Source organism: Nannospalax galili, unplaced genomic scaffold (genome assembly GCF_000622305.1).
Source record: "Nannospalax galili isolate Female #2095 unplaced genomic scaffold, S.galili_v1.0 scaffold1939, whole genome shotgun sequence".
In the NCBI taxonomy this organism is placed as follows: domain Eukaryota; kingdom Metazoa; phylum Chordata; class Mammalia; order Rodentia; family Spalacidae; genus Nannospalax; species Nannospalax galili.
The window spans coordinates 37,379-48,349 of NW_008342008.1; the positions used below are offsets into that span (position 1 = coordinate 37,379).

The following is a 10,971-nucleotide window of genomic DNA, read 5'->3' on the forward strand; positions in this document are numbered from 1 at the left end:
CTAAATATTTGTATAGCCTTTATATTTACAAATTCCTGTAATTCTTTCAAACTCTTTCCTTTGGTCCTGGTATATACAAGGAAAAAGTAACTGTTCCAAACTTGCTATGAGATCTTGGGCAAGCCAGTGGTCCTCTCTGAAACTCAACCCTTTTTACCATAAAATGGGCTAACAAAACGTGTGTAGCTTCTTCTGCCTCCACGTATCTCTCTTGATTAGCTGCAATGTTTTGTTCAAAAGCTCCCTCTGTTCGGCTCCAGAACGGGTTATATTCCCCATTTTGCAGGAGACAGAGGCTTAAAACCGCCAAGCGATTTGCCCACAAGCACTGTAACTGGAAACCGAGTCTTGGGTTCCAGGTACTGACGGCATCCCACAGGGTCCAAAAATGTGGACCTCACCTGAGCCCGGGTGGGGGATGCGGATGGCAGGCATTTGCAGTTGGTTCGGAGCCGAGGTCCACTTCCCACCCTGGGAGCGATGCGAGGGTGCCGGCAGCGACCAGGCGCTGCACACGTCCACGGAGAGATCAGTCACCCCGGCCCAGCAGGGCCGCCATTCCTCCCCACTTGACCTGCCTGGGACCGATTGACCTGCAACCCGCCAACCACCGCGCCAGCTTCGCAGGGACCCGGGCCAATGGCCTGAGGAGCTCGTGGTCGCGCTTGGCGTGCCGGACCAATCCTAGCCTGGGAATTCCAGGGCGGGTGCTGTTACCAGGGCTACGAGGCTCCGACGGTGACCAATGAGAACCCGAAGAAGGAGCTTGTACTGGCGCAGAGGCCGGAGCCTCCCTCCAGGGTAGAGGACTGCAGCCCGCGCGCCAACAAGGCCGGAAAGGAAAATAAAGTGTTTTATGCAAAAATCTTGTTTTGTTGGGTGGAAGGCTGGCAAACTCCTAAGTCTCTAGTGAGTGGGAAAAGATGCAAATGCAATTGTATTGTCACATAGGGAAAATGAGGCCAGGGACCCAAATTCAGCCTCTCTTGTCAATCCGTGGAGTTAAGGCAAATAAAGAGGGATGTGCCGGACTCTGGCTTTGTCCGGTGTAGCTAACGCCACAGTTTTACAGAACAAGTTTTAGGAGCAGTGTTTCAGGCCTCTGGGCCACTCCAAGGGCTGACTGGCTGTCACCTCCGCCCACCTACAGGCCCCAGTTTATCACTAAACTTTGGAGTGATGCCTTTTTCCCTTGCTCAAGAGCCCACTCCCATTCCCAGGAGGGCCATTCTCTTTTTTAGTAAACCATCTCTATTAACAAAAAAAAAAAAAAAAAAAAACGCCAAAAAAAAAACAAACCCACCAACTAGTGACACCAAAGATCAGTGTTGGTGCTTAGTACTTAAAGGAAAAAGTTGGGCCAGTTGGACCTTTAATCAGCACTTGAGGCAGCAGGCAGACCTCTAGAAGTTCAGGGCCAGCCTGGTCTACATAGTTCCAGGCCAGTCAGGGCTACGTGATAAAACCCTGTCTCAAAACAAAACAAAAAACGGAAAAGAAAGAGAGGCTGGAGAAATGGCTCAGCAGTTAAGAGCACTGGCTGCTCTTGCAGAGGACCAAGGTTCAGTTTCCAGCACCTACATGGCGGCTCACAACCATCTAAACTCCAGGAGAGCCAACGCCATCTTCTGACCTCCATGGCTATTGCACTCATGGTGGACTTACACACAACGCAGGCAAAACACTCATATACGTAAAATAAAAATAAATGTAAAACACTTTACACAGGTCTACAGGAAACATTTTGGATTAAAATTGGTAAGCACGCTTTTTTAAAAAAATTTTTTGTCTTTTTGAGACAGGGTCTCCCTGTAGCCCCAGCTGACCTGAACTCACTATGTAGACCAGGCTGGCCTTGAACTCACAGCGATCCGCCTGCCTCTGCCTCCTCAGTGCTGGGACTAAAGGCATGGGCCACCATGCCCGGCTAACATGCTATCTTTAACAGATTAGGAAAAATGTTAAATTAAGGACTTTCAAGCCGGGTGTGGTAGCCAACACCTTTAGTACCGGCACTCCAGAGGCAGAGGCAGGTGGATCTCTGTGAGTTCAAGGCTAACCTGGTTACATAGTACCAGGCCACCAGCTGGAGCTACAGGGAGACCCTGTCTCAAGAAAAAGACAAAAGAAAAAAAAAAAAAAAAAAAAAAAAAAAGAAAAAGAAATTAAGAACTTTCACCTAGGCAAAGTGGCAGGCGATTTCTGTAGTTCCAACTACTCAGAAACTGAGGCAAGAGGGTCAAGAGTTTGAAGCCAGTCTGGACAAAAAACAAAAACAAAATGAAAAACAGAAACAGCTGGGTGTGGTGGCAAATGCCTTTAATCTCGGCACTCTGGAGCCAGAGGCAGGCAGATCTCTGAGTTTAAGGCTAGCCTGGCCTACATAACTAGTTGGAGGTCAGTCCTGTTTAAACAGTTTAGGTATTTTGCCTAAGTTTTAGGCAAGTAGAATGAATATAAGGCAATCTAAAATCAATGTTACAGGCTGAGTTGGTAGGAAGAGGGCAAAGTAAGTACTGTTACTCTTTTTTTGGTTCTAGTTTTTTGAGACAGGGCCACTCTGTATCCCCGGCGGACCTGGAACTTGCTATGAAGATCAGGTTGGCTTAGAACTCACAGAAATCCACTTGCCTCTATCTCCTGAGTGCTGGGATTGAAGGCATGTGCCACAACGCCCGGCTGTACATTACTATTTAAATGTGAGGTATCAGGCTCTATTTGGCTTCAGATCCATTTAGACAAATACGGGTTTCCTTTAAAATGGAAGTTTGAGGTCAGCCTGGGCTACATGAGACCCTGTCTCAAACAAACAAACAAACAAACAAACACAAATGCAAAACAAAAAACAAAACAACTTTATTGAATGTGAATAAAAATACACAACAGGTACTTCAAAAAGAGCAGCAAGTCAAGGATCACCCTCCTTCCGTCTCTGAAAACAGAGGGTTTTTTTGTTTTTGGTCTTTTTGAGACAGGGTCTCCCTGTAGTCCCAGCTGACCTGGAACTCGCTATGTAGACCAGGCTAGCAGCCTTGAACTCACAGAGATCTGCCTGCCTTTGCCTCTGGAGTGCTGGGATTAAAGGTATGTGCAACACCATGCCCAGCTAGTAGGGTTTTTTTTTGTTGTTGTTTTTACCAGGCCCATTTTGTTGCAGCCTATAATGGCAGGGGTTCATGTCTCTAGGTGAATGTTATCTAACCTCTGGGGCTGGGGAAGGGGAGTGACCTTTCAATATGGAGATAACTTTGGCTTTGAACAATGAATGAGGTGTCTATTTAGAATGCCAAAGGGAGGGCTGAAATGGGGCAGGCTCAAGGGACTGTCACAGTGGGGCTACTTGCTCCCCAATTTTAACATCTTCTTAGCCCTTACCTAGGAAGACTGATTAAAATACTGACCTACAGTTTGACCTGCCCACTTTGAACTCTCAAACTTTCAAGGGGAAGAGTTCTGAAGTCCAGTGCACTAGTGAAAATACTTAATCACGAATCATGGCTTCAGTAAGGGGGAGGCTGTCCCCTTCCTCCAGCTTCCCCCAGAGGAAAGGGAGGCAGCCCACATCCCTGAAGTCAACTGGCTGCTGACTGGACTCAGGTAGCTGATAGGGGTCAGCCCAAATGTCTACAATCTTGCGCAGGGTGGCATAGCGCTCCTCCAGCTCTGGCCCCTCAGTCTGCATTAACAGGTTTGCCAGCTCCCTGCTTAGGTCCTGAATCATGTGGTTCCGACTTTGCTTCTCAGGTTGATCTGTGTTTGGGATCACTCCACGGTCCTGAAGCTCCCCATCAGGCCCAAGCAGGTGCTGGTACTTCTTCTGCCACCGGCGGCATACCATGGCTTCTCCTACTGGCTGCTGGCTGGTGTGCAACAGGGCCAAAATGTGTCTGCATGGCAGATGGTAGCACTGCTGAAAGGAACAGCTGCAGCTACAGCCATCTTTGCTCACCTGGTGGGAGTCCTCCAGCAGCTGAACATCCACTGAGGAGCCTGTCACGTCTACCAGGTGGGTAGAATTCTGCACCACCTCCCACTCGTTCTGGCACAGCTTGTAGGCTAGTGCAGAACCACTTTGGTGCAAGGTGTCTAGCATGCCACCCTTGGAGGACTGTTCCTGGAGCTGCTGCTGCTGCAAATGAGCCTGCTGGGAGTCTGCTTTTGTTTCTTCCACAGGAAGCCTGGTGACATTCCCTCCACAAATTCTAAAAGGCTTCTTGGCCCTTGGTGACATGCTTGGAGGCCGAGCTCTCTTTAATTTAGGAGGAACTGTGGGTAAGTTCTTCAAACCTGTGGTATTAAAGAAGTCTATGTAATCCACAAAGCGAAGGATACAGTCCAGTAAGGACTGCTGCTCCCGAAAGAGGCTTGACACCTTGCTGGTCACTATGTCCAGGCTATCCATGTAGGTGCTACATGCATGTAGACCCTTCCTCACATGCATGTACCACAGCAGTTCACAGGAAAACCAGTGGGCTTGCAGGAACCTGAAGAGATCTTCATCTAGTAGGGCTTGGGACATCTGACAGAGATTTTTAAGGCTGGCATCAGAAGAGACAAACACAGCCTCCCGCAGGGCTTCCTTCATGAGCCTCTTAAAAGAAGCATTTGCCGAACTTTGATGTAACTTCTTCTCTAAGAGTCTAGTTGTGTGGTAGATGGAAAGGAGGATTCGGGCAGCAGGGAAGATCTCCTGAAGAATGGCTCGGTGAGGGAATGAAGGGTCCACAAAGACCACCTTGACCTTGGGCCAATCAGAGTTGAATTCTGTGAAGATGTTCAGCATCTTGGCCACAGAGGGGGCTGTCTCAGTCTTGAGTACGGCGAAGTGTACCACTCGACCCTCTCTTTCCTTGTTCTCCACCAAGAAAGCATACAGAATATGGCCCTGGCTGTTCTCCACCCGGTGCAGCAAGAGATTCTCTGGGAAGCGGATGAACAAGTCACTCATCTTGCTGCTCTGGAAGCTGAGTCGGTCCAGGTCTTGGCTGGTCCCCACACTGAAGGAAGCCATAGAACCCTCATCAACTGTGAGAAAGTTCTTCATCACTTTTGCTATCTTGGCCAGATCAGAAGGAGTGATACTGTCCTGTTCTGGAGTTGAGGGTACTTTATCTAAGCAAAAGGAAGGTTCTACAGGGCTCTCTGCTATATCAAGGTCTTTCTTGATGGCGAGTTGCAGTGGCTGCAGTTTCTGCAGATATACTATCTTTTGAGATTTTCTAGTGGGGTCTCCTTCAGGACCAGCTGCATTAGAATCAGCATGTACATGCTGGGTATTCAGTTCACTGATGAACAGTCTATCTAGTCTCTCGTTGTACTGCAGCAGCAAATACGCGGGGCACCTGTCCACCTTGCGAGTTCTCTTCCTGTTTGACTGTGTCCGAATACAGACAAATTTCACCTGCACGTATCTAGGGAAGGCAGAGGTGACAATGAGAAAGGTGCTGGTTGCCCTCTCTCTCATCAGAGATTTATACTGACCAGCGTATTTCCCAGAAACAAGGTAGGATAGAATGTAAGGAAGAAAAACGGACAGTAACTCTCCAGTCCCAAAGTAGTCAGCTTTGTTCAAGACTTTCCCTGTTAAGACACTCCTCAATCTCTATATATTCATTTCCTTCCCTTAAAAAAATGCTTTACTTTGGGCTGGCCTGGCATTCACTATGTAGTCTACTGTGGCCTTCAACTTGCTGTAAACTTCCCAGCTCAGCCTCCTAAGCTCTGGGATTACAGAGGTGAGGTACTATACCTGGCCTCAGGCCTAATTTCTGCCATTCTCTTTGTTGCCAACAACCCAGTCTGAGGCAGGATATAAGAGAATGGGCAAGTGCAGCAGAGTGCCCAGCTAGTTTCTTCTTGCTTAAAATGACCCATTTGGCTGGGCAAGGTGACACATGCCTGACTATAATCCTAGTACTAAAGAGGCTGAGGCAGGAAGATTGTCAATTTGAGGCCAGCCTGTGCTATGAAGCAAGATCTTTTCTTGAAAATAAAAAAATAAAAAGCCCTTATTCCTTTGGGATACTATTGCCTTCGCCTTCTCTAGACAGCAAAGATGAAGTAATTTTATGAGGACTGCATCATGGCTGTTGACTGAGCTCTTCAAGGGCCTTTGGGATTAGGGTGGCTCTGGGCCGGGTGTGGTGGCTCAGGCATTTAATCTCAGCACTAGGGAGGCAGAGGCAGGAAGATCTCTGTGAGATCCAGGCCAGCCTGGTCTACATAGTGAGTCCCAGGCCAGTTGGGGCTACAGAAACACCCTTTTTCAAAAAGACCAAAAAGTAAAAAAAATTAAAAATACAAAGGAGGGAAGAGCTCTACTTATCTTTTATATAAAGAAATATGTCCATATCCAAAAGTTTTTGTTTTTGGTTTGTGATGGAGACTGAGCCAGTGTACATTTTACTGAACACTCTTGAGTATACCAAGCCCTCTAAAAAGTCTGTCAATCAACTGAGTTGGATGATTTGTAGGGTCTCTTCTAGAGTTGGCATTCTAGGTCGAAAGGAATGATGCCAAGGAAATGGTTATTAAATTATCTGTTCTCTTTTTTCTTTTTGGTCTTTTTGAGATGGGGTCTTCCTGTAGCCACAGTTGGCCTGGAACTCACTATATAGACCAGGCTGGCCTTGATCTCACAAAGATCTGCCTGCCTCTGCCTCCTGAGTGCTGGGACTGAAGGTGTGTGTCACCATGCCCGCAGGTTTTCTCTTTTCTTATCCCCATTCAACTTCTGTGTTCAAGACCCAGTCAGGCTGCCCATTCTCTTCACAGTCTTTGTGGGTAACTCCAAGCCACAGTAACTGCCCCTGAAATCTGAATTCATTACATTCATTCAAAAGGCCTTGTAGATTCTGTGGCTACCAATACAACTAGGGGTGAAATGAGGGTACTGCAGGTCAAATGGACTTGGATCCTTTGAATCCTGGCCATCACTTGGAAGTTGTTTAATCTTGGGCAAGTCACTTCATCTTTATGGGTATAGTTTGCCTATCATAAAATGAGACAATCTCATTAGCGTTGTTATGAAGATTAAATGAGCCACAGACAAAATATTTAGCCCAGAGCCTGCCACAGTCTTTGATTTATGCTAAACCAGCTGCTATTATTACAGCTCCCATACCCTATAACTTTCTGTTGGATGTTCATGTAGTGTCTTTCCAACTCAGTCAGGAAGTCTCAAAGCACCAGGACTAAATTATTCCCCAGTGTATTCCAAGTACCTAACACAATGCTGTTCCTTCAGCAGATGCTTATTAATGATATAATGGATGAATGAATCACAGACCACCAGTGGGTGGGATGGGTCACACCCCTGCCTCCTCAGGGTGTTGGCCCAGCTGAAAAACCAGAAAAAAAATCTCAGCCTCTAGCTTGACATGGCACTGCCTGGGGGCACCACCTACACTTTTCTAAACACTCTAATCCAGCTGGTCCTGTTTGCCCACCCTGTAGGGCCAATTTAGAAAAACAGGATATGTCAGTCCTATGATAACAGGGTGGAGGGGCCTGGGGCCGAGAATGTTTGCATCTGTTGTGGGCACAGTGCTCGAGTGGCATCATCTCTAGTTTTGGTCAGGAAGGGCTAGAGCAGTCCAACAGGATTTTGAGGCAGCCAGAGGGGTCCAGTGTGTGGCTTCTGCCTGTCTCTCCAGTCTTATTTTCTTCTGTTCTCCACCTTGTCTTCTGTGCCTTAGACAAACTGCCCACAACTTCTTGTGTTCACTATGAGGTGTCTTCTGGCAATTGATGCAGTTTCTTGTTTTGTTTTTCCCCTTTGGTCTGTTTTGAGACAAGGTCTCCTAGAGCCCCAGCTGGCCAGGAACTCACAGAGATCTGCCTGCCTCCACCTCCTGAGTGCTGGGATTAAAGGCATGTGCCACCATGCCCAACTTTTTTTTTTCTTTAACTTACTTATGTTTATAGCTTTATCTGAAATGATCTTCTCACCTTCCTCATCTCAAAGCTCATTCACCCTTCAGGATACGTGAAACCATCATCTTTTCTAGAAAGCCTTCTCCAGACATTTAGACCAGGCTCTACCCTTCTGGTAGCTCAACATATTAGCCTAACTCTAACTCAGATTATATAGGCTTTATGTGAGTTTAATGACTGAGGAGCTACTGCCAACCATACAGCGCTTCCTACCATTCCTGTTAGTGTCTGCAACCTTCCAGATAGGATCCTGGACATTCTCTTTCAGTCTTCCTTCTTCCCTCCCACTTTTTTTTTTTTTTTTTTTAAATTTGAGACTGGGCCTCATTTTGTAGCCAACACTAACCTCAAATTCACAAGCATCCTCTTGACTTAGCCTCCCAAGTGCTGGGATTACGGGCAGGAGCCACTACATCTAGGATCTCACTGCCCCCACCACTGTTTTTCTTTCTTTCTTTCTTTCTTTCTTTCTTTCTTTCTTTCTTTCTTTCTTTCTTTCTTCTTCCTCTCTCTTTCCCTCTCTCCCTCTCTCCCTCCCCCCTCCCTCTCTCCTTCCTTCCTTTCCTTCTTTCCTTTCTCTTTTCCCCATTTTTACAATGCTGGGATCAAACCCAGGGCCTTGCACATGCTAGGCAGGTATTCTACTACTGAGCTAACCCCAGCCCTATATCTAATATGTTAACAGGTCTTTTAAATTCTTCCCTACCGCTGCTACATGTACTGCAGATTATATGCCAGTCTATACCAAGCCTCTAATAGTATCATTTTACCCTAGCAAAAAGTCTATTACTATCTAAATGTTACAGAGGAAAAAAGCATAAGGCGGTTCTCAAGGAAGAATCTAGGATTTACCTCTCCAGCTAACACCAGGGCATCTAAGGTTTCAACTAACTTTGCTTGCCTATAATCTAACTAGTTAACCATTCTTTTGCCTGGTTTCCTTAAAAGTATTTCTCCTGTCTGTGAGTTTCCTTTTTATTCTCCTCATCTTGACCTTTACCACACTGGTTAGGTTCAATAACTTCCTGAAAGATCTCTGATCAAGGGCCTCTGAGATGGCTCAGCAGGTAAAGCCTGGAGACCTGAGTTCAAACTCTGGAACCCATGAAAAGGGGGAAAGAGAGAACAAATGCCACCAAATTGTCCAAATTGTCCTCTGATCTCTACATGTGGGCTAACCCCCCCCCCGTGTGTGTGTGTGTGTGTGTGTGTGTGTGTGTGTGTGTGTAGTAAAGGTATGAAAATAAAATCTAATTACCAGGCTGGGTATGGTGGCTCATGCCTGTAATGACTGGGCTGTAGCCCAGTAGTAGAGTCCTTGCCTTTGGTGTATAAAACCCTAGGCTCAATCCCCAGTATAGCCAAGAAAAAAAAAAAAAAAAAAACCAAACAAAATTTGTATTTGTATTGCATACAGAGAGACATTTTTCTTATTATTAAGTATAAGGGTGGTTATGTGCAGCTTATATATAACTATTATGTCATTTTATGTAAGACACTTGAACATCCAGTGATTTTGGTATCTGAGGGGTATCCTGGAACCAACCCCCTGACACTGAGGGACAAGCATAGATTTATCTGATCCAAAAATAATCAGTACCAGTTAAAGTGATTTCAGAAAAAAGATATGACAGTGTCCGGAGCCACTAATCATTGACCTGTGTCAGGCTTGTTTACTGAGTGTGTGTTATGCACACCAGTATCTAATCTGCCTTATTAGGAGGAATATGTTTATATGGCGAGCCTCACAACACCTGCAATAGTGGAAGCCTTTGATCTGACCGCTCCTTGACCCTCAGATACAGGTGGGGAAAAACAGCAGTTGTAACTAATTGAGTTCTTCTGTATAAAAAGGCAGAACTGAAATAAATCGAGGATGCAGTATTTACTGTGAGCCCTCCCAAGCGTCTTTCCTGTCTCCTTTTCTTTCTTTCAATCCTCACTCCCCCTTTCAGGTACTGTCCGTTTTGGCCGGCTAGCACCAGCATGACAGGAACTGTTGTTTGTCAACCCAACATCCTTTTGTCTCTTTTTCCCTTCCTAACAAAGAGCCAGCTTTATTCAGGTTGCCATTCCTCTCCCACAATAGTTAAATGCTTCATGGCTAGTCTAAGTCAATTAAGGTAATCTTACTAGGACTGGGCATTCTAGACAAAGAAGCAAGATAGAAAATCAGCAGAAACCAAGGAAGGAGGCTTGTTCTGGATGTGACTTCTCATTTGTGACATGTGGGGAGCCATCCTGAGGACAGACAAGGATACAGAATAGAAAGACACAAGGAGCCTGGCCAGTGAGACAGTCAGGTCAAGAGGCTCATTCTAACTACTGGCAACTCATAAACCATTGGAGTTAGAGTTTTCAGTTAACAGAGGACAAAAGCATCCTGCAAACTGGGTGCAGTAGCACATGAGTCTAATCCCTGCACTCAGGGAGCTGAAGCAGAACTGTCCTGCATTCAAAACAAGCCTGAGCTACATAGTAAGAGTATCTATAAGAAACAGACACTCAGGACTGGAGAGATGGCTCAGCAGTTAAGAGCACTGGCTGCTCTTCTAGAGGACTCAGTTCAGTTCCCAGTACCCACATGGTACAACCATTCGTGACTCCAGTTCCAGGGGATCCAGTGTCTTCTTTTCACCTCTATGGGTTTGCAGACACATGGTGAATTTAAATACATGCAGGCAAAACACTCATACACATAAAAGAAAAATAAAGCTGGGCGTGGTGGCAGCTCTCCTTTAATCCCAGCACTTGGGAAGCAGAGGCAGGTGGATCTCTGTGAGATCAAGTTCAGCCTGGTCTCCATAGAGAGTTCCAGGCCAGCTGGGGTTACAGAGAGATCTGTCTTATAAAAAAAAAAAAAGAAAAAAAATTAAAACAAAAACAACAAAACCAAACCAGGGGCTGGAGAGATAGCTCAGAGGTTAAGAGTACTTGCTCCTCTTGTAGAGGACCCAGATTTGGTTCCTAGCACACACACAGTGGTTCACAATGGTTTCTAACTCCAGTGCTGGACACAGCATGAATGGCGTGCAA

The 10,971-nt window shown here is 46.1% G+C and overlaps 2 protein-coding genes across 2 annotated transcripts in view; both read right to left on the reverse strand.

The window, feature by feature from the left end:
• Positions 1 to 598, reverse strand: part of Zswim1 (zinc finger SWIM-type containing 1) — a 4,184-nt gene extending 3,586 nt beyond the window's left edge. The window contains exon 1 of the mRNA XM_008837759.3: positions 402 to 598. The gene's annotated coding sequence lies outside the window, so the exon portion shown is untranslated. The remainder of the gene's footprint in view (positions 1 to 401) is intronic.
• A 2,561-nt stretch (positions 599 to 3,159) lies between these two features.
• Positions 3,160 to 10,971, reverse strand: part of Zswim3 (zinc finger SWIM-type containing 3) — a 17,796-nt gene continuing 9,984 nt past the window's right edge. Inside the window, exon 2 of the mRNA XM_008837758.3 lies at positions 3,160 to 5,411. Coding sequence (XP_008835980.1) covers positions 3,482 to 5,411 — 1,930 coding nt within the window. The 3' untranslated portion in view covers positions 3,160 to 3,481. The remainder of the gene's footprint in view (positions 5,412 to 10,971) is intronic.